The 26,149-nt window shown below is 50.9% G+C and overlaps 1 protein-coding gene across 1 annotated transcript in view; it reads left to right on the forward strand.

The window, feature by feature from the left end:
* The window catches only part of MYO7A (myosin VIIA), a 100,501-nt gene that overhangs the window by 65,256 nt on the left and 9,096 nt on the right, over positions 1-26,149 (forward strand). The window contains exons 29-43 of the mRNA XM_040258913.1: positions 267-440; positions 1,825-2,052; positions 11,512-11,682; positions 14,111-14,228; positions 14,959-15,085; positions 16,238-16,407; positions 17,270-17,460; positions 18,164-18,288; positions 18,962-19,119; positions 20,067-20,220; positions 21,548-21,703; positions 22,219-22,324; positions 23,989-24,102; positions 25,163-25,250; positions 25,431-25,537. Of these exons, the coding sequence (XP_040114847.1) occupies positions 267-440; positions 1,825-2,052; positions 11,512-11,682; positions 14,111-14,228; positions 14,959-15,085; positions 16,238-16,407; positions 17,270-17,460; positions 18,164-18,288; positions 18,962-19,119; positions 20,067-20,220; positions 21,548-21,703; positions 22,219-22,324; positions 23,989-24,102; positions 25,163-25,250; positions 25,431-25,537 (2,187 nt within the window). The remainder of the gene's footprint in view (positions 1-266; positions 441-1,824; positions 2,053-11,511; positions 11,683-14,110; positions 14,229-14,958; positions 15,086-16,237; positions 16,408-17,269; positions 17,461-18,163; positions 18,289-18,961; positions 19,120-20,066; positions 20,221-21,547; positions 21,704-22,218; positions 22,325-23,988; positions 24,103-25,162; positions 25,251-25,430; positions 25,538-26,149) is intronic.

The following is a 26,149-nucleotide window of genomic DNA, read 5'->3' on the forward strand; positions in this document are numbered from 1 at the left end:
GTTACATGACAGGAAGACAGGCGTCCCTGGCACTTGGCAAAGCCTGACCTCCCGGCCAGACCTCATGCCCCAGCTCGGGGACCCTGCAGGTCCTCTCAGGGTTGGGAGCACAGCAGGGCTTCCTGGGCACCTGTGACCAGGGACAGGCAATGTGCTGTGGGACGTTAGGTCTGAGCGCTCCATCTCCAGAGGGAGCTGGGAGCCCAGAGGGAGTGAGATGTTCTGAAGTGAAAGGATTCCCACAGACTCTCCTGGGTCACTTTCAGGCCACCAAGTCCAAGAAGCCCATCATGTTGCCTGTGACGTTCATGGATGGGACCACCAAGACGCTGCTGACGGACTCGGCGACCACGGCCAAGGAGCTCTGCAACGCGCTGGCCGACAAGATCTCGCTCAAGGACCGCTTCGGGTTCTCCCTCTACATTGCCCTGTTTGATAAGGTGAGGCCAGCCCGGAAGCCCCTCCTCCTGGCATTGCCAGGGCCACCCACCAGCTCCCACCCCAGTGCCACCACCTACTGGCTCGGGCGCCCTTGCACGGTTACTGACTTTCCAGGGCCTCAGTTACCTCCTCTGTAAATCAGTGGGAACCCTGGCCCTGCCCCAGCTCCTTAGGGTCATGGAGGGATCCTAAGCACCTAAAGAGAAACCCAACCACACAACGGAGATTGAAGCTCAGGGCTCGCTGCACACATATGTGCCCAGGTGGATCCAACCCTCTGCTGATGACAGAGAAAGAGCATGGTGGAGAGAGCCACTGGCTCTGAGATCCAGTTTTCCTGTTTGCAAATAGACTTATGATTCCTTATCAGGAATGGTAGTTTCTTTGCACTTGTTTCAGACCACCTAGACCTAGAGTGTGTGCCTCCCGGGGCACATATGGGCCTGGAGCCTTCTCTGCTGAGCCCGGCCTTGTTGTTGGTTCATTGCTAAATCATGACTGACTCTGTGTGACCCCGTGGAGTGTGACCTACCAGGCTTCTCTGTCCATGGGATTTGCCAAGGCAAGAATACTAGAGTGGGTTGCATTTCCTTTTCTGAGGAATCTGCCATTTCCTTCTCAAGGGGATCTTTCTGACCCAGGGATTGAACCTGCATCTCTTGTGTCTCCTGCATTGTCAAATGGATCCTTTACCAGTGAGCTACCGGAGAAGCTGAGCTGGGTCTGGATGTGGGTAACTTTTGCCTGCACACCCAGGATCACCATAGGCTGCAGAGCTGCCCCCACCCCCCAATCCTAGCAGGTCCAATGATGGCAACGTGTTTTCTGATGCCATTTCTCTCACCAACAGACACCTTCTGCATCTTCAGTGACCATGTGCCCATCAGAGTTTCACAAAAAGCTTCCAGTGGCACCCCACTCCAGTACTGTTGTCTGGAAAATTCCATGGACGGAGGAGCCTGGCAGGCTGCAGTCCATGGGGTCGCTAAGAGTCGGACACGACTGAGCGACTTCACTTTCACTTTTCACTTTCATGCATTGGAGAAGGAAATGGCAACCCACTCCAGTCTTCTTGCCTGGAGAATCCCAGGGATGGGGGAGCCTGGCGGGCTGCCGTCTATGGGGTCGCACGGAGTCGGACACGACTGAAGCAGCAGCAGGAAATAGGAATCCCTTGGTTGCTGTGCCAGCTCAGCGCCCGTGGTGGGATCCAGGGGTTCCCCTCTGCTGGTCTGCCTCCTGGGTGACCTGGGCAGACCCCTCCTTGCCCTGAGCCTTGGTTTTCCATCTGAACCAGAACAGCTGGCGCAGTTGACAGCTCCTTGCAGTCCTTCCCTGCCTGCTCACCCTTCCACTGGGTGACCTCTAACCCTCTGCCCACAGGTGTCCTCCCTGGGCAGTGGCAGCGACCACGTCATGGACGCTATCTCCCAGTGTGAACAGTACGCCAAGGAGCAGGGCGCCCAGGAGCGCAACGCCCCATGGAGGCTCTTCTTCCGCAAGGAGGTCTTCACGCCCTGGCACAACCCCTCGGAAGACAATGTGGCCACCAACCTCATCTACCAGCAGGTGGTGCGAGGGGTCAAGTTTGGGGAGTACAGGTGTGAGAAGGTGAGAGCTAATTTTCTGGCTGAGGTTGCTTGGTTCTTAGTTGCCTGTTTGCTGAATTTGGCTGAGTGTTGCTATCCCTGACTCACCATCAGTGAATGGGAAGGCTAGCCACATGGAGGCAGGGTGTCATCTAGGCTCCTCTTAGATTTAACACCAACCCCCTAGGCTGGGAAAGATTGAAGGCAGGAGGAGAAGGGGGCGACAGAGGATGAGATGGTTAGGTGGACATGAGATGGTTCAATGGACATGAGTTTGAGCAAGCTCCAAGAGATAGTGACAGGCAGGGAAGCCTGGCAGGCTACAGTCCACAGGGTCAGACATGACTGAAGTGACTGAGCATGGCACAGCGGAGCGAGGGCTTTGAAGAATAGCCTGAATCCTGCCTGTGGGAGGTGTTCCTGCCCTGCTGTAGTGACTGCATGGCACAGAGTACATGCTTCACAACTTGCTGTATTGTTCTTTTTTTAAAAAATCTCTATCAAATTATTTTATTTACTTATTTGATTTACAATGTTGTGTTAGATTCAGGTTTACAGCAAAGTGATTTAGTTATACGTGAACACATATTCATTCTTCTTTGGATTCTTTTCCCATATAGCTTATTAGAGAGTATTGATAGAATTCCCTGTGCTATATAGTAGATCCTTATTGATTATCTATTTTATTAATACACGTAGTAGTGTATATATGTTAATCCCAACCTCCAAATTTATCCCATATTCTTTTCCTCTTTGGTAACCTGAAATTTGTTTTTGAAGTCAGCGTGTCTTTTTCTGTTTTGTAAATAAGTTCATTTGTATAATTTTTCTTAGATTCCACATATAAGAGATATCATATGCTATGTGTCTTTCGTTGACTTACTGTACTTAGTATGATAATCTCTGGGCCCATCCATGTTGCTGCAAATGACATTATTTCATTCTTTTTAATGGTTGAATAATATTCTATTGTGGGGCTTTCCAGATGGCTCAGTGGTAAAGAATCCTCCTGCCAAGCAGGAGACGTGTGTTCAGTCCCTGGTTTAGGAAGATCCCCTGAAGAAAGAAATGGCAATCCACTCCAGTATTCTTGCCTGGGAAATCCCATGGACAGAGGATCCTGGTGGGCTATAGTCCATGGGGTTGCAAGAGTCGGACACAACTTAGCAACTAAACAATATTCTTTTGTGTATATATATATATGCATGACATATTCTTGGGCTTCCCTGGTGGCTCAGATGGTAAAGAATCTGCCTGCAGGGTGGGAGACCTGAGTTCGATCCCTGGGTTGGGAAGATCCCCTGGAGAAGGGAATGGCTACCCATTCCAGTATTCTTGCCTGAAGAATTCCATGGACAGAGGAGCCTGACTGGCTACAGTCCATGGGGTTGTAGAGAGTCAGACATGACTGAGCAACTAACACTTTCACGACATATTCTTTATCCATTTCTCTGTCGATGGACATTTAGGTTGCTTCCATGTCTTGGCTATTATAAACAGCGCTGCAGTGAACACTGGGGCACGTATATCTTTTCAAAGTATGATTTTCTCTGGATATATGCCCAGGAGTGAGAATGTTAGATCACATGGTAGTTCTATTTTTAGTTTTTAAAAGACCTGTCATATTGTTTCCATAGTGTGCTGTGCTTAGTTGTTCAGTAGCCATGCCAAATTTACATTCCCATCAGCAGAGTAGGAGGGTTCCCTTCTCTCCATATCCTTGCCAGCATTTATTATTTGTAGACTTTTTGAATATGGCCTTTCTGATTGGGTGTGGGGTAATACTTCATTGTAGTTTTGATTTGTGTTTCTCTGATATAATTAGTGATACTGACCATCTTTCATGTGCTTTTTGACCATCTGTATGTCTTTGGAGAAATGTCTGTTTAGATCGTCTGCCCATTTTTTGATTAGGTTGTTTGTTTGCTACTGAGTTGCGTGAGTTGTTTGTACATATTAGAGATTAATTCCTTGTTAGTTGCATTGTTTGCAAATATTTTCTCCCATTCTCTGTTATCTTTTTGTTTTGTTGGTGATTTCCTTTGCTGTGCAAAAGCATTTGAGTTTCCTACATGTTTCTTTTTGTTTTTATTTTCACTACTCTAGGAGATGGATTGGAAAAGATATTGCTGCAATTTATGGCACAGAATGTTCTGCCTATCTTTTCCTCCAAGAGTTTTATAGTATCCAGGCTTACATTTAGGTCTTTAATCCATTTTGAACTTATATTTGTGTATGGTATTAGAGAATGTTCTAATTTCATTCTTTTACATGGAGCTGTCCAGCTTTCCCAACACCGTTTATTGAAGAGACTGTCTTTTCTCCATTGTGTAGTTTTGCCTCCTTTGTCATACATTAGTTGACCATAGGTGCCTGGGTCTATTTCTGGACTTTCTATCATGTTCCATTAATCTGTATTTCTACTTGTGTGCCAGTACCATACTGTTTTGACTGTAGCTTTGTAGTAAATAGTCTGAAGTCAGAGAGCCTGATTCCTCCAGCTCCGTTTTCTTTTTTCTCAAGATTGCTTTGGCTATTCGGGTTCTTTTGTGTCTCTATACAGATTTTAAAGGTTTTTATTTTAGTTCTGTGAAAAATGCCATTGGTGATTTGAGAGGGATTGCATTGAATCCATAGATTGCCTTGGACAGTATAGACATTTTGATAATATTGATTCTTCTAATCTAAGAACATGGTATATCTTTCCATCTATTTTTGTCACCTTCGGTTTCTTTTATCAACATCTTACAGTTTTCAGAGTACAGGGTTTTTGCTTCCTTACGTAGGTCTATTGCTAGGTATTTTATTGTTTTTGATGTGATGGTAAATGGGATTGTGTCCTTAATATCTCTTTCTGATTTTTGTTGTTAGTGTATAGAAATGCAAGATATTTCTGCATATTAATTTTGTAGACTGAAACTTTACCAAGTTCATTCATGAGCTCTAGTAGTTTTCTGGTAGCATCTTTAGGATTTTCCGTGTACAGTAGGTCCCCTACATTTGAACGAGTTTTGTTCTGAGAGTGCATCCATGAGTCTAATTTGTTTATGTCTGACAGTTTAACACAATCAGCTATATAGTACTGTACTATAATAGTCTTACAGTACTTTTCACACAAATAATACATAAAAGACAACAAAATAAAACATTTCTAATCTTGCATGTGGTACCTTCAAAGTACAGTACAACAGCTGGCATATAGAGGCTGGCATTGAGTAAACAGGCAAGAAGGTTATTGCCTGAAGGAGGGAGAGGAGGTGGGAGATGGTAGAACTTAAGGATCACCAGCACTAGGAGATGGAGGGCAAGCTGCAATCTCACTCATGTCTGACACTGACGGCACAGGTTCTGGCTCCTTGCTGGATTCAATTCTGTCTACCCTCTTGAAAAAATGATCCCGTGATGTCTGGGTAGAAGCTCTATTTTTCTCATCATCATGACACAGTGGCCCTGGATGGCATTCTAAACAGCAGCTGCAAGCTTCATGCACTGTTCTGTGCTTAGGTTCTGTGCCTCAAAACTGATAATGCCTCCTCAGATCCAGAAGATCTTGCCATTCCCTGTGTCGTGAATCTGTTTGGTTACCTCTTCCTCTTGTCTCTCTTTGTCCTTTGTCTGGGCCTCCAGTTCCATCGGTCTTCATTAGTAAACTCCTTGTGTTGCATAGCAAGGAGTTCAGTGAAGTCATCCTCTTGCAGATCTAGCTTGAAATAAAGATAGTGTACTACTGTACGCTATACAGTACTGTGCAGTAAAGTACACAAAAGCACAACCACTTGGAGAGGGTGCACACACGTGAAAATGTAAGCCAGATACATGAACTGACTTATGTGCCTGGACGTGCAAACACGTTTACACCTTTGAAAGTTCACAACTGGAAGGTTTGTATGTAGGGGACTTACTGTGTAGTATCATACCATATGCAAACAGTGACTATTTTACTTCTTTTTCAATTTGGATTCCTTTTATTTCTGTTTCTTCTCTGATTGACATGGCTACAAGTTCCAAAACTACCTTGAATAAAAGGGGCAAGAGTGGATATCCTTCTCTTGTTTTTGGTCTTAAAGGAAATACTTTCAGTTTTTCACCATGGTGAAGGATGTTAGATGTGGTTTTGTCATATATGGACTTTGTTATGTTGAGTTAGTTTCTCTCTATGCCCACTTTCTGGAGAGTTTCTATCACATATGGCTGTTGAATTCTGTCAAAAGCTTTTCCTGCTTGTACGAGGTTGACCATATTGTTTTTATTCTTCAGTTTTCTGCATGTATTAGGTTGATCATATTGATTTGCCAATATTGAAGAATTTTTGCATCCCTGGGATAAATCTCACTTGATCATGGTGCATGATCCTTTTACTGTAGTGTTGAATTTGGTTTGCTTGTATTTTGTTGAGCGTTTTTGGGTCTGTGTTCATCAGTGATTTTCTTTTTCTTGGTGATATCTTTGTCTGGTTTTGGTATCAGGGTGATGGTGGCCTCATAGAATGAGTTTGGGAGTGTTGTTTCCTCTGCAATTTTTTGAAACAGTTTCAGAAATATAGATGTCAGTCCTTCTCGAAATGTTTGATAGAATTAGTCTGTGAAGGCATCTGGTCCTGGATTTTTTGTTTAAGTTTTTAAATCACAGTTTCAATGTCAGTACTTGTGATTGGTCTGTTTGTATTTTCTATTTCTTCTAGGTTCAGTTCTGGAAGATTGTACATCTCTAAGAATTTGTCCATTTCCTCTAGATTGTCCATTTTATTGGCATATAGTTGCTTGTAGTAGTCTCAAAATCCTTTGTATTCCTGTGGTATTGTAATTTCTCCTTTTTTTGTTTCCAATTTTATTGATTTGCCCCCTCTCCCTTTTTTTCTTGATGAGTCTGGCTAAAGGTTTATCAGTCTTATCTTTTTGAAGAAGCAGCTTTTAGTTTCATTGATCTTTGGGATTATTTTCTTTGTCTCTATTTCATTTATTTCTACTCTGATCTTTATGATTTTCTTCATTCCACTAACTTTGGGCTCTGTTTGTTCTGTTTCTCTAGTTGCTTTTGGTGTAATGTTAGATTGTTTATTTGAGATTTTTCTTCTTATGTGATGTAAGATTGTATTGTATGAACTTCCCTCTTGAACAGTTTTGCTGCATTCCACAGGTTTTGGATTATCATGTTTTTGTTTTCATTTGTCTCTAGGAATTTTTTGATTTTCCCCTTTGATTTCTCCATTGATTATTTAGTAGCATATTGTTTATCCTCCATGTGTCTGTGTTTTTTTTTTACATTTTTTTTTCTTGTTGCTGATTTCTAATTTCATAGCTTTATGGTCAGAAAAGATGCTCGATATGATTTCACTTTTTATTTATTAGGGCTAGCTTTATGGTCCAGCATGTGATCTACTCTGGAGAATGTTCTGTGTATACTTGAAAAGAATGTGCGTTTGCTGCTTTTGGGTGAAATGCTTTATAAATATCAGTTAAGTACACCTGGTCTAATGTGTCACTTAAAACCTGTGTTTCTTTATTGATTTCCTGTCTGGATGATCTGTCTACTGACGTAAATGGGGTGTTAAGGTCCTCCACTATTAGTGTGTTACTGTCAATACATTCTTTCATGGCTGTTAGCATTTGCCCTATATACTGAGGTGCCCCTATGTTGGGTGCATATGTATTTATAGTAGTTTCTTCTTGGATCGATTCCTTGGTCATTATGTAGTGTCCTCCTTTGTCTTCTATAACAGTCTTTATTTTAAAGCCTATTTTGTCTAATAGCAGTGTTACTACTCCAGCTTTCTTTTGATGTCTATTTGCATGGAATGTGTGTTTTCATCCCCTTACTTTCAGTCTGTGTATGTCTCTACATCTGAAGTGGGTTTCTCGTAGACAGAATATACATGGGTCTTGGTTTTGTATCCATTCAGCTAGTGTATGTCTTTTGGTTGTAGCATTTAGTTCATTTTCATTTAAGGTAATCACCAATATGTATGCTCTTATTGGGGCTTTCCAGGTGGCGATAGTGGTAAAGAACCTGTCTGCCAGTGCAGGAGATGTAAGAGACGCTGGTTCAGTCTCTGGGTTGGGAAGATCCCCTGGAGGAGAGCATGGCAACCCATTCCAGTATTCTTGCCTGAAGAATCCCACGGGCAGAGGAGCTTGGCAGGCTACAGCCCATAGTGTTGCAAAGAGTTGGACACAACTGCAGTGACTTAGCACTCGCTTCCGCATGTTCTTACTGCCGTTTTGTCAACTGTTTGGGGATTGTTTTTGTAGTTCTTGCTTCTTCTCTTCCTTTTTTGTTCTCTCCTCTTGTGATTTGATGACTATATTTAGTGTTGTGTTTGGATTCCTTTTTCTTTTGTGTGTGTATCTATTGTAGAGTTTTGGTTTGTGGTTGCCATGAAGTTTCAATATAGCAGTCTACATGTATCCATGATTGTTTTAAGTTGCTGGTTGCTTCATTTCAAATGCATTTGGAATATCCTGCATTTGCACCCTCTTCTCACAATTGCTGGGTTTGATACCATCTTTGTGTGTAAATGATTTCCTACCTTTACTGTTCCCATTCATTATTTTCTTGTTTCTAGTTGTAGACTTTTCTGTCTAGAGAAGTTTCTTTAGCATTTGTTGCAGTTAGTCTGGTGGTGCTGAATTCTCCTAGCTTCTGCTGCTGCTGCTAAGTTGCTTTAGTCATGTCCGACTGTGCGACCCCAGAGACGGCAGCCCACGAGGCTCCCCCGTCCCTGGGATTCTCCAGGCAAGAACACTGGAGTGGGTTGCCATTTCCTTCTCCTAGCTTCTACTTGTCTGTAAAGCTTTTGATTTCTCCATCAAATCTGAATGAGAGCCTTGTTGGATATTCTTGTTTGTAGGTTTTTCCATTTCATCACTTTAAACATATTGTGCTACTCCCTTCTGGCCTGCAGAGTTTCTGCTGAAAAATCAGCTGATAACATTATGGGTATTCCTAAGCTGTTTTCCTTTGTTGCTTTTAATATTTTCTTTTTGTCTTCAATTTTTGTCAGTATATTAATATGTATCAGCATGTTCTTCCTTGAATTTATCCTGTATGGGACTTTTTGCTTCCTGGACTTGGGTGGCTGTTTCCTTTCCTGTATTTGGGAAGTTTCCACCTGTTATCTCTTCAAATATATTCTCAGCCCTTTCTCTCCCTCTTCTTCTGTGACCTGTGTAATGTGAATGTTAGTGTGTTTAATGTTTTCTTAGAGGTCTCTTAAACTGTCCTCATTTCATTTTTTTTTCCCTTTATTCTTTCTGTTCTATGGCAGTGATTTTTACCTTTGTGTCTCCTGGCTCACTTATCCTTTCTTTCGCTTCATTCTATTTTTCCTCCTAGTGTATTTTTCATTTCAGTTATTGTCATCTCTAATTTTCTTTGAATTTTCTAGCTCTTTGTTAACCATTTATTTTATCTTCTCAGTCTGTGCCTTCATTCTTTTTCTGAGATCTTCGATCATCTTTACCATCATTACTCTTAATTCTTTTTCAGGTAGGTTGTCTGTCTCCCCTTCATTTAGTTGTTCTTCTGCGTTTTATCCTGTTCCTTCATCTGGAACATATTCTTCTGCTGTCTCAATTTGTCTTTCTGTGTTTGCAGTCCCACAGGCTGCAGGATTATAGTTTCTCTTGCTTTTGGTGGCTGCCCTCTGGTGGACAGGGCTAGTCTAAGAGGCTTGTGCAGGCCTCCTGGTGTGAAGGACTGATGCCTGCTCACTGGTGGCTAGAGCGGGATCTTGTCCCCTCTGGTGGGCAAGGCTGTGTCAAGGGGTGTACTTAAGAGATGGCTGTGGGCTCAGGAAGACTGTAAGCTGCAGACGCTGATGGGATGGGGTGTGTTCCTGTCCTTTTGGTTGTTCGGCCTGGTGCATCACAGCATTGGCACCTTCGGCTGTTGGGTGGGGCTGCATCTTGATGTCAAAATTGTGGCCTCCAGGACAACTCTATGCCAAAGAATACCCAGTCCCTCCCCCACAAGTGTACTTGTCCTCACAGTGAGCCATGGTTGTCCCCGCTACCTCCCCAGGAGACCCTCCAAGACCTGCAGGCTCCTATGGAGCTGCTGCTTTGCCCTGGGTCCAAGCGCATGTGAAACCTTGTTTGCTCCCTCTGAGACTGGAGTCTCTGTTTCTCCCAGTCCTATAAAATTCCTGCAATTAAGCCCAGTGGCCTTCAAAGCCAAATGCTCTGGGGGCTCCTCCTCCCTTGGTCAGACCCCCACACTGGGGAGCCTGACATGAGACTCAGAGCTCTCACTCCTGTAGAAAAGCTTCTGCAATGTAATTATTTTCCAGTTTGTGGTTGCCCACCCAGGATATATGGGATTTGATTTTTATGGGGAACGCACCCTTCCTACTGTCTCATTGTAGCTTCTTCTTTGTCTTTGGAAGTAGAATATCTTTTCTGGTAGGTTCTAGTCCTTTTTTGTTGATGATTTTCCAGCAGTTAGTAGTGCTTTTGGTATTTTCATGAGAGAAGGTGAGCTCTGGTCTTTTCAGTCTACCATCTTATTCTGTGCATCTTGCTGTATTGTTCTGAATTACTCTAGAAACTTCTCTAAAGGAGTAAGAGATCCACTCATTTAGACCAGAGTTTGCAAACATGTATCCTTTTATCTCTGAGGACAGGATCGATGTGGGTGCTTTGTTTTTGATGGTTTTATGACATTTATGGTTCTGCTGGGTGATTAGATGGAGGGAATGAGGATGGAAATGAAGGGAAGTGTTGGCGGCAGAGGCAGCAATGGTGGAGGTAGTGATGGTGTAGGTGATGGTAAGGGTAGTGATGAGGATGGTGGTGGGGATAATAATGGTGGTTTTGGTGTTGGTGAACTGATATTCAAGTAGAATATATTAGTATAGCCATATCAGTTGCTAAAATTTTGAAATACTTTAAGCTGGTTGAAAAACTACTGTCTTCAAGGTGCCCAGGAGTCTTTCTCTATTGCTCCTGCTTCCAGAGCCCAAGGGAGCCCCAGGCAGGCATCTCTGGGGCTGCCATGCACCGGGCTTAGGCAGAAAAAGGGCAAATGCTTAGTGCCCACCGTGCACTCCGCAGCCTCTGCTGTATAGCCCAGTACCTTGACTATCCCCAGGTAGTGTCGTGGTGGTGATGGAGGTAGTCACGGTGATACATCCACCCACCTCTGACAGTCTCATACCCAGGCCTCCTATTCTCCAGGGCAGCCCCTTCTTACCAGGCTGAGAATGTAGTGGCTGACCCAGTACCAATGGGCTGGCTGGTCCCTCTGCGTCAGCTCATGTACCCCTGGGCATAGTCCAGCTCTGTGCCAGTGCTGAGAGGGGCATCCAGGAGCAGGCAAGTGGGAACGTGCCTTCAGGCTGCTCATGGTTCCAGCAAGCAGACGGGAGCTCCTGGTGAGTCAGGCAGAGCAGAGAGTCCCCAAGGCTGGGTCTGAAAGTACAGGAGGCTTGGTGGCCTGGAACAGCTTCCCAGAACTTGTTTTGATGAGCTCTCCGCCTACCTAGGAGGATGACCTGGCTGAACTGGCCTCCCAGCAGTACTTTGTGGACTATGGCTCTGAGATGATCCTGGAGCGCCTGCTGAACCTCGTGCCCACCTACATCCCTGACCGCGAGATCACACCCCTGAGGACGCTGGAGAAGTGGGCCCAGCTGGCCATCGCGGCCCACAAGAAGGTCAGAGGGCTGGGGTTTCAAAGGGAGGGTTTTATGGTGACCTGGATGAGGGGTAGGGACCTGAGAAATCAGAGGGGTCACGGCTCTTACCCGACATCTGTCTGTCCATGGAACTGGGGGGACAGGACTGTACCTTGATTTCCTGGCTCCCAGTGGCCATTCTCCACTGTGGACATCGGTTCACTGGTGTTTTGTGCCCTCTACTCTGGGCTGGACACCAGGGACACAAATGGATCAAATCCAGTCCTGTGCTCTTACTAGCCCTGTGGGTCAGGAGGGTGGTTGCACATTAGAGAAGCTTCTAGGAGGTGCACCTCCTTTCTGCCCGGAAGAGCTCTGGCCCAACTTCCTGCCTGGGGAATTTGAGATACAGGCCTCCCTCTGCCTCTTATTTGAGGCCCCAGGCCCATAACTGGCCCTGAATAGCTCTGTTCTAAACTAACAGACCCACCCCAAGTAGGGCAGGGGAGGCCTGGTGGTGGGGGGGACCCTGGCTGCTGGAGGGGACCCATAGGCCACACCCAATCTCCAGGCCCTGGTTGTATAAGAGCAGAATCATCTTTGCACACAAGCTGTCAAGGGCTCCAAGATCAGTGTGTCTCATCCCCTTCCCCATGAGGCCTCTTTCCTAACCTGGGAGCCCCATGTGTTTTCCTCCCTGAGCTCTGCCTTTCCTGGTGAGCTGCCCACACATCTCCACGTGTATCATCTGTACCCGAATGCTCCCGGCACCCCCTCTGCTTCTAGGCTTGGCTCAGCCCCAAGGACCTTCCTGTCCTCAGTGCTCCCAGAAGAGATGCATGTTCTCCTCCCCGCCCTGCCTCTCTGACACTGGCAACCTCCTCTCCCTCACCCCTCACTCTTGGTCAGCTGCTGAAGCCCATCCATTCTGTCTCCCAGCAGCTCCAGCCTCCGTCCCCACCTTGGCTCTTCTGCCTTCCCCAGGTCCTCGGTGTCCACCACCAAGGTGCATGTGACACGTGGCCTGTTCTGGGTTGGGTGCCACTGTTCATGAATTCTTTTCATTTGGGGTGCTTGTCATATGTTGGGCAGCGCAGCAGACCCTGGAGACTCAGCTGTGGGCAAAACAGGTGTGCTCTCTGCTCTCCCAGAGCCCATGACTGAGCTCACTGGGTTTCTGCTGGATGGTAGTGCCCTGGCCTGCATGGCCCAGAGCCCTGGGCCAGACCCCTCGTATGGTGGATAGATGTGAATTAGTGTGGTTATTAGGGTCAGAGGGGTAAACATATTTTATTTTGAGATAATTTCAAGCTTATGAGAAAGTTGCAGGTTAAAAAAAATTAGACCTGCTGTGTACAGTGTACACGTCACCCAGATTCACCAGTTGTTAACACTGTCCCACTTCTGCTGTGACTTTCCCAGCACACATACCCGTTATTTTTTCTGAGCTATTGGAGATTAGCTCAGATTTGAGGCACTGAACCCCTTGGTCCTGAATACTCGCAACTCCTGGTTTTTCTTTTCTTTTTTCTTATTTGGTTGCATCAGGTCTTAGTTGCAGCGTGCGGGATCTTGGTTACGTCATGTGGGTCTTGCCTTGCAGCGCATGGACTCTCTGGTTGTGGTGCACGGGCTCCAAAGCACACAGGCTCAGCAGTCGTGGCTCATAGGCTTAGTTGCTCAGCGGCATGTGGGATCTTAGTTTCCTGACCAGGGATTGAACCTAAATCCCCTGCATTGCAAGGTGTATTCTTAACCACTGGACCACCTGGGAAGTCCTGTTACAGCTCCTGGGATGGCACTGCTTCTGGGCCCTCTTAGTGCATGGAAATGCAACCACTTAGGTGCTGGCACACACGTGTCTTTATCCGTGCTTGTATTTGTAGGTGATAAAAACTGTAAGTTCATTCTGATCACTTCAGTCCTACTTCAGTCCCACCGGGTTCTTGTTAAAATGCAGCAGGATATTTTCAGACAATGAAACATTGGTGCATTCATTTCTTGAGGAAGTGTTGGATTGTCCCCCAGCTGCTTGCCCCCTTCAGGCTCCAACCATTCTCCACGCTGCTGTCTTCCTAACTCTCAGGTTCACCTGTCAGTTTCCACTAAATGCCCAGCCTCACAGTGTTGGGTGGCCTCACCCACAGTTCCGTGTGACCTGGCTCCTGCCCACCCGTTTCCCACTCCCTCTTCTTTGTCATGTCTGGCACTGCTCCCCGACCCTTAGCCACTCACGTTCTTGTTCCCCAACACCTCTCCTGCCCGCTGCCCTTGTGTCTCAAGAGCTCACTGCTGTTGGTGGAACTGGAGGAAGACAGAGTGATGGGGACACTGTGGGCTGGTGGGGTGAGGTGAGGCCGTGGTGCATACAAGGACATAGTGGCCCAGGGCCCACTTCTGGCTTTGGGGACAGGGACAGAGCTTGTGCGATGTCTTTTCTCCCCTGTCCTTGTCTGTGTGCCTCCAGGGAATTTATGCCCAGAGGAGAACTGATGCTCAGAAGGTCAAAGAGGATGTGGTCAACTATGCCCGCTTCAAGTGGCCCTTGCTCTTCTCCAGGTTTTATGAAGCCTACAAGTTCTCAGGTAACCCCAGCCCTCTGCCTCCCATCCCTCCTTCGAGGGCTCCAGGTCACAGCCAGGGGAGGAGAATGGCCTGGGCCAGACTCCCCGGTCAGCCAGCCTTCTGCTCGTGTGTCTACTTGGTCTCCACGTCAGTGTGCTGAGTGGGTCCTTCCTCTCTGCAGTCCAGTAGGGCTCTGTGGCACTTAGTAGGTGCTCAGCCACACACTCATTGGAACAACTGTATTGTGATCATTAAAGCACCTACTGTGTACAGAATAGGGTGGCCAACCCCGCAAAGTTGAGAGTGGATGCAGCCGTCACAAACCCACATGGGCCATTTGCTTAGTCATCCTTGGGCGTCAGCATTAGGCACCTGCTCCATACCAGGCCCTGTGCTGGTGCTGGCTTTGCAGAACCACCAAATATCAGGTTGGAGGGAACACTTGGGGCTCAGTTAGTGTGCCCCCCCCCCATATCCTACCACACTGCTCTCAGGGCCTTGTCCCAAGTCGCACAGACCCACGGTAGGGACAGTGTGTAAACCCAGTTCCTTAATCCAGCACTCTCTTCCCACCGCTCCTGGGGTTTTGGCTTGTGGGGAAGGTGTGTTCTCTAAGTCTCAGTTTCCCCATCTGTAAAATGGACATCAGTGTACCCCACGCTGGCCATCTCCATGGTGGTTACGAGGATTGGGAAGGGGTGGGCCTGGGACTGGGCTGGCGCCCTCTCAGTGCCCCTGTCTCTGCCCCAGGCCCCAACCTCCCCAAGAACGACGTCATTGTGGCGGTCAACTGGACAGGTGTCTACTTCGTGGATGAGCAGGAGCAGGTGCTTCTGGAGTTGTCCTTCCCCGAGATCATGGCCGTGTCCAGCAGTAGGTCAGTCTAGCCCCTCACACCCCGCTTTAGTGCAGGGCCGGGACTTGTCTGGAGCTGCACAAAGGCCAGTGGCAGGGGTGGTACTCAAATGCAGGGTCCTGATTCTACACTTTCTGAAGTGAAGCGGCAGATGGAGACACAGTCAGAGCAGGGAGGAGAGGGCCCTGAGGTCTTTCCTGCAGGTCATGGGGGCCTTGGAGGGAAGCCCCCTCCTCACAGAGGACATCACCAAGATGCAGAGACACGCAGTGGCCTGTCCTGCTCGCACGTGACTGAGAGCATGTGCTGTGCCCTGCAGACCCCCGGCACCTTCCTCCCAGTAGGGTGGGGGGTAGGTCTTTATGTCACATTCCTGGTTGTGCTGAGATGGACTTGGGTGGTTAGAACAGTCAGGGACGGTCAAGCATGTGCAAAAAGAGCTGGGCTGACATCTGGGGGCCTGAGTGGGCCTTACCTCCATGTCCTCATCTCTCAAATGGAGGTCTTAACTTTCCTGCAATAACAGAATAACAGTGGTGAGGAATAAATGCCACAGTTGATGGGAGTCTTTGTAAACAGAGAAGCGTGGTTCATATGGGAGCAGCGTTGGGAGTGGGTCCTGCAATGGGCTCGTCCCAGCAGTGCCTCACCCCCATCCGGGGCTTGTAGGAGTGTCTCTGAGCTGTGTCCAATGTGGGCCAGAGTTGGGTCATGTCCAGCTCTGACTGAGCACCTGGGATGCAGTGGTGCCAAGATAATCCTTGTTCTCTTGTAGCTGCAGTTGAGAGGGGAGATGGACATAAAATAAGCCATTTTTCAAGTAGGGACCAGTGTGCTGAGGTCTGTGGGAGGGCTTCCTGGAGGAAATGGTATCTAGGCTGAGCCCTAAAGGGTGTCCCTTTTAGACAACAAAAGGGAAGCGAGCGCCCCAGGCAGGCCTCCCCAGACCACGCATGACTCTGGCCCAGCCGCGGCTGACTCAGGCTGAGCTGTGGCTCCCGGGGCCCTTTGTCACCCTGGCCGGGCTGGCCTCTCTCTGGCCAGGCCACTCCTGACTGGGCTGGCCTTGGTCTCCTTCAGGGAGTGCCGTGTCTTGCTCTCGCTGGGCTGCTCTGACCTGGGCTGTGCTGGACTGACCCCGACGGGGCCCTGTTCTCCGTGTTGGTCCTGCAGGGGAGCGAAGTTGGCGGCCCCCAGCTTCACGCTGGCCACCATCAAGGGGGATGAGTACACCTTCACCTCCAGCAATGCTGAGGACATCCGTGACCTGGTGGTCACCTTCCTGGAGGGGCTCCGCAAGAGGTCTAAGTATGTGGTGGCCCTGCAGGACAACCCCAACCCCGGTGAGTGGCTCCTGGCACCAGCTGCCGGTTCCTGGGTCAGGGTGTTAGGTAGATCGCATGTCCTGGCCTTCACCTGATGTTCAAGATCTCGAGTGCCTTTTACTCTGCCTTCCCCAGATACCTGCTGTGCCGAATGGACCAAATAGCTCACCTCTGTGTCTTTGATCTGTGCCCTGTGGGAAACCTTCCTCCCCCTGATCCTAAATACTTATCACCTGCCACCTTCTCCACATGAGATCAGGGGTTCCTCCTCAGTGTTCCCCAAATACCATCTTCAAGTGATGACAGCATTAGTAACTATAAACCGTGTATCCCTGGTCCATAGGCCTTTGAGGTCCTGGGCAGAGCTCGAGAAAGAGAAGAACCCCAGCCCTGCCGTCACGGGGAGGGGGTGGGAGCAGACCGTGACAGTCCCTGTGACAGAGCAGTGACTCGGGAAGCTCAGAGGCTACGGGAACCTGGGTGGGGGTGGGCCCCATGCAGCCTGGGGTTCAGGAAGGACGTTTGTGTGAGCAGAATGTTTGGGGCAGAGAAGGTCACAGAGCAGAGGCTGGGAACTGCAGATAGATCGGTTTGGCTGAAATGGGCGAGGGAAGGTGGAAGGGGCAAGAAGGCGGAGCCAGAGGAAGTCAGGAAGACAGTCGCTAGCAATAGGCCTTGTGAGCCTGTCGAGGAATTTCTTTTAGGACAGTGAGGAGCCACGGAAGGCTTTCGACCAATGACTGTGTCTGTGTGTGGGGTTGTTCCAGTGGGGAAGAGCGGCTTATAGATCATCAACCCAAATAAAGGTGTTCCAACCCACCTCTGACCTCTCTGCCCCTCCCCCGACACCCGTGCGGCCCCGCCCACCTCTGCCTTCCAGCCGGCGAGGAGTCCGGCTTCCTCAGCTTCGCCAAGGGGGACCTCCTCATCCTGGACCACGACACGGGCGAACAGGTGATGAACTCGGGCTGGGCCAGCGGCATCAACGAGAGGACCAAGCAGCGCGGGGACTTCCCCACTGACTGCGTTTATGTCATGCCTACTGTCACTATGCCACCGAGGGAGATTGTGGTATGTGGCCTGGCTGGGGGTGGTAGACAGATGGGAGGCTCCTCTGGTCCCTCCTTGTCTTATGCCCACATCATAAAATAAGAGTGGGGGATTACTGTAGATTCATGCTGTGCAGCTTCTATGAAGATGATCCAGGGGTCTCATGGGACCACAAACTTAAAAGTTGGGGCAACTATTAAACTGGTACCAGGTGGAGAGGAGCCTGGAAACTGCTTCAGATGAGGACCGGGCCCTGGCTGGGGAATCAGAGGAGAGTGGCCTAGGGGATGGGAGGATGGGGATGGGGCTTGCACTGTCTGAAAAGGCAGTGAGGTCAGAGCTGGGAAGGCAGGTCCTGCCTCCTCTGGAATCCCCCCTCCCATCCCCCCAGCCAACACTGAGGACTCAGAACCCAGCTTTCCAGGCAGTTCCTGAGCCACTTCTCACATGGTGTCCCCCTGCCTTGTCTAGGCTTTCTGATGACCCCACCTCGTTCAGACAGGGCACTGAGGGAAGGGTCTTAAGCCCAGCATGATGGAGGCAATGGTAATGTCAGAGGTTCCTCAGAAGGAAAGGGGCTCCCGGGTCAGACAGGCCCAGGGCCCACCCCCGTGAAGGCAGCCTACCTACCCCAGCCCCAGTCAAGAAGGCTCTGGGCTTTACCATGTTGATCCAGGGCCCCTAGTTGGAGAGCTGACTTCAGCTCCTGTCTCTTGGTCTCTAGGCCCTGGTCACCATGACCCCTGACCAGAGGCAGGACGTTATCCGACTCCTGCAGCTGCGAACAGCAGAGCCCGAGGTGCGCGCCAAGCCCTACACGCTGGAGGAGTTCTCCTACGACTACTTCAGGTGATGGGGAAAGGGAGACAGGCGAGGAACTACAGGCTTCTGCTACACTCCGGTCTGCGTCGTGGGGTCGCTTTGTGGAGCCCCCATCTGTGAGAAGGGCCCGGGTCAGAGGGAGCCAGGGGGCAGTTTCAGTCTATCGAGGTGACCCTTCTCATGTCGTGTCATCTTATCCTTCCTTCCTTTAAGATCCTGTGACTGTGCCGCCCTGGGTGGAGTCCTGGGCACTCAGGACGCGAGCCTGTTCTTGCCTCACGGACTCATAATCCTGGTGGGGAGGCAGGCGTGAAACCAGGCAGCTGTTGTCTTGTGTGCCCGGGTTGTGATGGAGATGCTGAGTAGGGGTGGAGATGGAGAGGAGGCTTCCTGGGGGAAGTGGTGTCTGGGCTGCCGGGTGGAGGAGTGCCATGGGCAATGCATGCCATGGCCTGAGCAGAGGGAGCAGAGAGAAGCCAGGGCGAGCAGGCTGGGGAGGTAGGCAGGGCTGGCCGGGGCCCAGCCAGCCTTGTTAGTGTCTCCATTTGTCAGCTGAGAAAGTAAGGCTGGGGCAGAGCTGGTGACTCATCCCACAGCAGGGAAGCACAGGGCCGGTTCCCTATGCTCAGCCTCCTGCACGGGGCGGGATGGGGCTGGAGTTATAACCTGGCCGTCAGTGCCGACTGTCTGTGCCCCGCAGGCCCCCACCGAAGCACACACTGAGCCGCGTCATGGTGTCCAAGGCCCGCGGCAAGGACAGGCTGTGGAGCCACACGCGGGAGCCGCTGAAGCAGGCCCTGCTCAAGAAGATCCTGGGCAGCGAGGAGCTCTCGCAGGAAGCCTGCATGGCCTTCATTGATATCCACACCCGCAGGGGGTGGGGGGTGACATGGAGGGCAGGCAGGGGCCACGGGGAGGGGTCCCCCAGGGGAAGGTGGGACCAGGCTGAGCCTCTAGGGTTTTTGTCACCTACTTCCTTCCGAGGGGCCCTGTTGGGGCCTGGGCAGACATGGGGGGATGCTGATGGGGTGACTCCCTTACCAGGGTGCCCGGGGCTGCCCCATCTGCTGTCTCCTCACACCCTGTCATTTGGTTGACAGATTTAAACTGTGCCGTTTAAGGCACAGGCATGGAGACACAGGGGTGAGCAGACTCTGGCCTCATGGTGCCCGTAATTGAGAGGGGAGACATGCTGGTCAGGGTCAGTGCCGTGATGGGGCCTGACAGCACAGTGGCCTGACCTGGCCTTGGAGAGCAGGGAGGGCTTCCTGGAAGAAATGACATCTAGGCTGGAGACCTGCCTGGGCCAGTCCAAGGGGAGATGGGTAAAAAATGTTCCTGACAGAGGGAGAAGCATGCATAAAGGCCCTGAAAAAACAGAGCCTGGCTGTTTCAAGGGCACAGATTAACTCAGCACAGCTAGAGCATAGAGTTCAAGAAGGGAATTCAAAGGCCTGGGCTGATGGATGAAAGGTTCCCCAGGCCTGTTAAGAAGCTCGGATTGTGTCCTGCGGCCAAGAGGAGTGGTGCAGGTGGATCTGGGATTTGGAAAGTTGGTTCTGGCTGCTCTAAGGATTCTTGTTGTGAGGCTGGGGCCTGGAGCAGGGTGGCCAGAGGAGCTGGGGAGGGAGGGTGGGCAGCGGGCATGCAGAGCAGTGTTGGCACACTATGCCCATCTCCTGGGTGAGCAGCCTGAGGCCAGGGCCACAGGGTCAGGGAGGGGCAGACCCTGTTGGAGAGAGTGGCCGCCTGCCTCCCGGGCCGTCCTCCTTGATTGGCCATGGCCTTCCTTGACGGCTCCCTACCTGTGCTCAAGTACATGGGTGACTACCCGTCCAAGAGGATGCGCTCCGTCAATGAGCTCACTGACCAGATCTTCGAGGGAGCCCTGAAGGCTGAGCCCCTCAAGGACGAGGTGTATGTGCAGATCCTGAAGCAGCTGACTGACAACCACATCAGGTTAGCCGGGGTGGTGGGAGGGCGAGGGGCAGGCCCCCACCCCTGGGGCTAACAGCTGAAGGTAAGACGGGGAGCTCACTCCCTGCCGATGCAGCAGCAGACCTGCCTGGGAGCCATTGTCCTTCATTTGGAGCAGGAAGGTGTGCTCGGGGCTCTCCCTCAAGGTCCATGGAGGAGGGTCAAGAACCAAAGGTGGTGGCTGTGCCCTCGGAGTCTGTCCTCCTGCAAGTTGAACAGCCCCAGCTCCTCCTCATTTCCCGCTGCCCGCTGCCTGGACGCCCTCCTCTGGACACCTGTCTCCAGCTCAGATGCCGCTGTCTGCCTGCGGGTGCCTCTCCTGAGCAGTTGTCCCATCCCTCACTCAGGCTGAGCAGGCTGTCTGTTAGAAGCTCCGGCTATAAGGTCTCATGGGCTGGGGGTGTTGGACCCCGGAGGGTGTCACCTCCTCCCTGATGGCCCAGACTGTGGCAGGAGGGGGAGTCACGCACATGCTCATCTCAGAGCCAGAGACAAGCCCCACCCTCTCCCCTTATTCCTAGGCCTCCAACTCCCTCCCCAGCCTTGTCATTCTCTCCATCTCTTACACAAATCCACCATTGGACCACATGTCAGATCTTTTCACACAGCTAAACTTTTGTACATGCCCACAGCCAAGAAAACCTTTCATATCCTCTGCATATTAGAATTTGCCTCATCCTTCAAAGCCTGGATCAGATGCCACCTCCTTCTGGAAGCCCTCCAAGCTTCCCTCTTTCCAGGCCCAAGGAGCTCAGAGGAGTGCCTGAGGGAGCTCTGGGGCTGGTCTAACTCAGTGCTACTCAAGTAATCATGCTCATTGTGCTCAGCTGCTCAGTCGTGTCTGACTCTGCAACCCCCTGAACCATAGCCCGCCAGGCTCCGCTGTCCATGGAATTCTCCAGGCAAGAATGCTGGAGTGGGTCACCATGTTCCTCCTTCAGGGGATCTTCGTGACCCGGGGATCGAACCTCTGTCTCCTGCTTCAAGTAACAGATGAGTTAAAAAGCTCCTGCTAGAATAAACCACATACTGCTTCCTTCATAGGAAAGTCTTGCTTAAAAAAAAAAAAAAATTAACTGAACCAGAGTGCTTGGTTACATACTGATTTTCATTTTGGCACAAGCGCTTTACCTCTGAGTGACAAGTAAGTGTGTGGCCTGGGGTAGGTTGGTCGACCACACTTTGAGTAGCACTATTTGGATCTGTCGAGTGGGTGGGTCCACGTTGGTCTCAGAGAGGGGTGGGGGTGAGGGCAGGCATGTGCTGCCCTGGTGAGGAGCCCTGCTGGACACCAAGCCTCCTCCCGCAGGTACAGTGAGGAGCGGGGCTGGGAGCTGCTGTGGTTGTGCACAGGGCTCTTCCCACCCAGCAACATCCTCCTGCCCCACGTGCAGCGCTTCCTGCAGTCCCGCAAGCACTGCCCGCTCGCCATCGACTGCCTGCAGCGACTCCAGAAAGCTCTGAGGTACGGCCGTCTGCAAGGGACAGGGGGCAGCGGGCAGTGTGGGCACTGGGATGGGCTTCTGGCCACATGGGCTGGGGAGACGGGTCCCTTGGCGATGCTGAGGTCATGACCTCAGCATCAGTGGCTGGGACCCATCTTTGGGGTCCCACAGTGCCCCGTAGACAAAGGTTGCAGTGCCTAGTACCATTCTGGACAGCTTGAGAGTCTGGTTGCTCAGAAAGCTATTTTCTGTCAAGTCTGTTGGGGAGGCAGACGCCTGGGTTGCACTGCATACTCTGCGAAGCTCACTTGTACCCTTTGCTTTGTTTGGTCCCCTCCGCATCCCTATTGGTGGGTACCACTATCACCTCGTTTTACAGATGAGGAACAAAAGGCTTGAGTTTGTGACTGTTGCCTGGTAGGAAGTGGTGGACAGGGATTAGGACTGGGGTTTGCCTGACTCTGAAGTTCCCTCTGTTCTCTGCTTCCCACGGCTGCCTCCTGACTTGGTCCCCCCGCCCCCGCCTGGTTTTCAGAAATGGGTCCCGGAAGTACCCCCCGCACCTGGTGGAGGTGGAAGCCATCCAGCACAAAACCACCCAGATTTTCCACAAGGTCTACTTTCCTGACGACACTGACGAGGTAAGGGGCTCTGGCTTCGTTGTCTGGGGGGGGGGGCCCTGAAGACCTGGCTCCCTTGGGGACATGGGGCAGCCCTGATGCCTCTCCCCTACCACCCCCATCTTTGCCCCCATTCTTGTGGCCTTCAGTGGATTTGGGGCCATAGACTCCTTGGGTCAGGAGCCCTTGGGTTCCTGGTCTAGCCTCCCACTGACTGGATCAGCTTCCTTGACAAGGTCATCCCTCCCTTTCTGTGAGGAGTCTCTGTCTTGCAGAACGTGCTTTCTCCCTCCGAGTTGAGCTCTGTGTTGATGTCACCTCCCCGGTGCCCATTCTGTTCCTGGGCACAGGCCTGCCTGCTCCACAGCCCCAGACCACCCCTGTTGTCCTAAGTCCACTCTCCTGCAGACCCCTTCCCTCCTTTTCACTTGACTTGTGAGTCCCCTCTACCTTGGTCCCCTGGGTAGAGATCTTATTTGTGTTCTTGTCACACCCATTTGGTCAGGCTGACTTCTGATCTATACCCCCCTCCCCATCCCAGCACAGCATCTCATTCAGACAAACAAGACCAACATCGAAACTTTTGGTTTGAAAAGCAGCTTAAAAACTTGTCTAGAGAATAGAGACTCAGAAATACTATTATAGGATTCTAGACGCAAGGACAGAAAATCTTGCTAAAGTCCTCTCCTGTCCCCGGTGGAAGGTTACATGGAACATCCCCCCTGACCCCCAAACTGCCCTCCTCCTTCTAAACTTCCCGGGACTCGCCTATCCCTCTCAGCCCGTCTGGGTGTCTTCCCCCCTTGTGACGCCTCACCTTTCTGGAGTTTGTTTTCTCCCTCCTTCAGTCTCTTTTCTTCCACCGCCTGCCCCCCAGCCACTGTCTCTTCTGCGCTTCCTTGGCCTCCGCTGTCACTCATGCTTGTACAGCCACACTCAGGACCCTGGAGGCCAAGGCTTGGAACTGCTTGGGGGGTTGGGAAGGGCATCATCTGGGAAGATCCAGACAGAAGGTGCTTTTACTTTTTGTTTAAATTGATTTTTAATGGAAGTACAGTTCATGTACAATATTGTGAGTGTCAGCTGTACAACACCATGATTCACCAATTTAAAGATGAGTTTATTGTTTGGCTGTGCTCGGTCTTGGCTGCTGCGCAGACTTTTCTCTAGTTGCGGTGAGCGGGGGTTGCTCTCCGTTGCAGCGCAGAGGCTTCTTGCTGTGGTGGCTTCTCTTGGTGAGGAGCACAGGCTCTCGGGACACAGCCTTCAGCAGTTGTGGTTCCTGGGCTCTAGAGCACAGGCTCACTAGCTGTGGCTCACAGGCTTTGTTGCTCTGAGGCATGTGGGATCTTCCCGGATCAGGGTTTGAACCCGTGCCTTCTGCATTGGCAGGCGGATTCTTTACCATTGAGCCACCAGGGGAGGCCATGAATCACAGTTTTTCAAGGTTGTATTCCATTTATAGTTATTATAAAATATTGGCTATATTCCCTGTGTTGTACAGTATATCCTTGTAGCTTGTTTATTTTATACATAGTAGTTTGTATACTTAAGCATTGTGCTGTGCTCTGGGGAAGCCCCCTCAGATGGAGGGTGTCTTGAATGGGAAGGGGCTCTATCTGAGGCCCAGCCATTAGGGATGCAAGAGGCCCTGCCAAAGCCAAGCAATTGCCTTTCCGCACCAGGCCTTCGAGGTGGAGTCCAGCACCAAGGCCAAGGACTTCTGCCAGAACATCGCTGGCCGGCTGCTCCTCAAGTCCTCCGAGGGATTCAGCCTCTTTGTCAAAATTGCAGATAAGGTGGGTCATGGGTGGTCATTGGTTGCTAATCTACCTGCTGTTGGGCTGTCTACTGGAAAATCTGCTGGGCCTCTGGGAGCTTATGGAACAGTGGGGGTAGGGAGAGAGACAGAAGGAAGGATGGGGCGAGAGAGGAAGAGGCACTCTTGCACACGGCCTCTGATTCTGCCTCCTCCTTACATCCCTGCAGTGGCCCCTTCCATGCAGCCGCTGTCCCTATATCTCTCTCCTCTGAGCCATTGCACAGCCTGGCTACAGCTCTCTTGGGAGCCATATGGCACTCTGTGTTCTGGACACACTGGGCTCCTCACCCTGCCCCCTCACACATGTACTTTCCAGATTTGATTTGACTGGTCCCTCAGCTGCCAGGCTGTCAGTTCACCTCCGAAAAAGCCCTTGAAGAAAGAGGGTGACTATCCCCACTAATAGATCACAAGTCCCTGGGCTCAGAAAGGTTAAGTAACTTATCCCAGATCACACAGCAGGGACTCAGATCCAGGTAGGTGTCGCTCTGAAGCACAGGGCCCTGCCTCCACCCCTCACTGACTCCCATGGACACAAATATGGGGGGACAAAGGTCCAGCTTTAAAGCCCTTCCCTTGGGGGCTTCCCTGACCCTTGCAAAGGTCAGGTGCTTCCTCTTGTTGCTCACCCAAAGTTCTGTGTGAATTCATGTCTGTCTCCTCACTAGTCTGATCCTGTACCAGACACTGTGACCCGAAGTGATCGAGTGAGGTCCTGGACCTGGGCGCGAGGGACTTAGAGTCTGTGGGTGGCTCAGGAAATGGATGCCACTGGGCCCCCATCTCAGCCTTTTTTCCCCAGGGTCCTAGGGCAGTGATCAGTGACTCTTTGCTGAATGAGTGGAGTCACTGTCACTGGCCAGACACCCAGCAGGCAAAACTGGGGCAAGATGGTGCTGATCCACAGACACCCACCCTGGCTGCAAGCAGGAATCTTTCTGGAGAAGGGGTTGTCGGGGTAGGCCTTGGGTGGGAAAATCAGTGGACTCAGTATTGCGCAAATTAAAATGAGTGGACTAGAACGACCGTGTCCCTAGGTCATCAGCGTCCCTGAGAATGACTTCTTCTTCGACTTTGTACGACACCTGACGGACTGGATAAAGAAAGCCCGGCCTGTCAGGGATGGTAACGTGAGGCTGAGTCCTGGGATTGTCTGAGGTCTGGGGCTGGCAGGTGCTGGCTGAGTGCCATACCTGAGGCCCATGTGGGTGGGGCCCCAGGCTGGGGCTTCCTCTGGGGCTGGTGCTGGGCGGGACAGCCCTCTGGGCTGGCATCTTCTGGGTGACCGCCTGCCCTCTGCCACAGGAGTCGTGCCCTCGCTGACCTACCAAGTGTTCTTCATGAAGAAGCTGTGGACCACCACTGTGCCGGGGAAGGACCCCATGGCTGATTCCATCTTCCACTATTACCAGGTGAGCTGCCTGGTAGCTCTGGGCTGTGCTTGTGATGCTGCCTTGAGTGCTGACTGTGAAAGCAGAGGCCTGCTGAGTAGACCTCAAGGTGGGTGGGTAGTTCCTGCTCTGCAGCGTGTCTTCAGGGCGTCCTCGGTTCCCTACTCCTCAGAGAGTGGATAAGATGGTTAAGTTTTCAGGAGCCCGTGGGCAGCGTTAGAAGCTTCATCTTTGCTTTCGGTCAGCTCATCTTCAGCAACTGTGGTTCTGGGTCTGAAAGGTGGGGAAGGGGCTGGTGCTGCTGAGGAAGCCTATGGGTCTCAAGGGAACACAGTGGGAGGCGGCAAGCCAGAGAGGCTTTTTCCCAAGGAAGGGCTGGCCTGGTGGGGGTGCTGGAGTTATGGAACAGTCTCAGGCGCCCTAGCTGGTCCCTCTGAGTGTCTTCATCTTTGAAATGGAGCTGCTTGCCTCACTGGACTGTTAGGAGGGTAAATGAGATGATATTCACCCCGGCTCTGATTTAAAACTGTAAAGCGCTGCATCTGTGTAGCATAAGGCTGTTTCCTTGTCCTGTGCCTCCCCGCCTTGGGGAGCAGGTGGACCCAGCCTCACGGTGGGGGTGTTTAAGGGGAG

Source organism: Oryx dammah, unplaced genomic scaffold, assembly GCF_014754425.2.
Source record: "Oryx dammah isolate SB20612 unplaced genomic scaffold, SCBI_Odam_1.1 HiC_scaffold_17, whole genome shotgun sequence".
In the NCBI taxonomy this organism is placed as follows: domain Eukaryota; kingdom Metazoa; phylum Chordata; class Mammalia; order Artiodactyla; family Bovidae; genus Oryx; species Oryx dammah.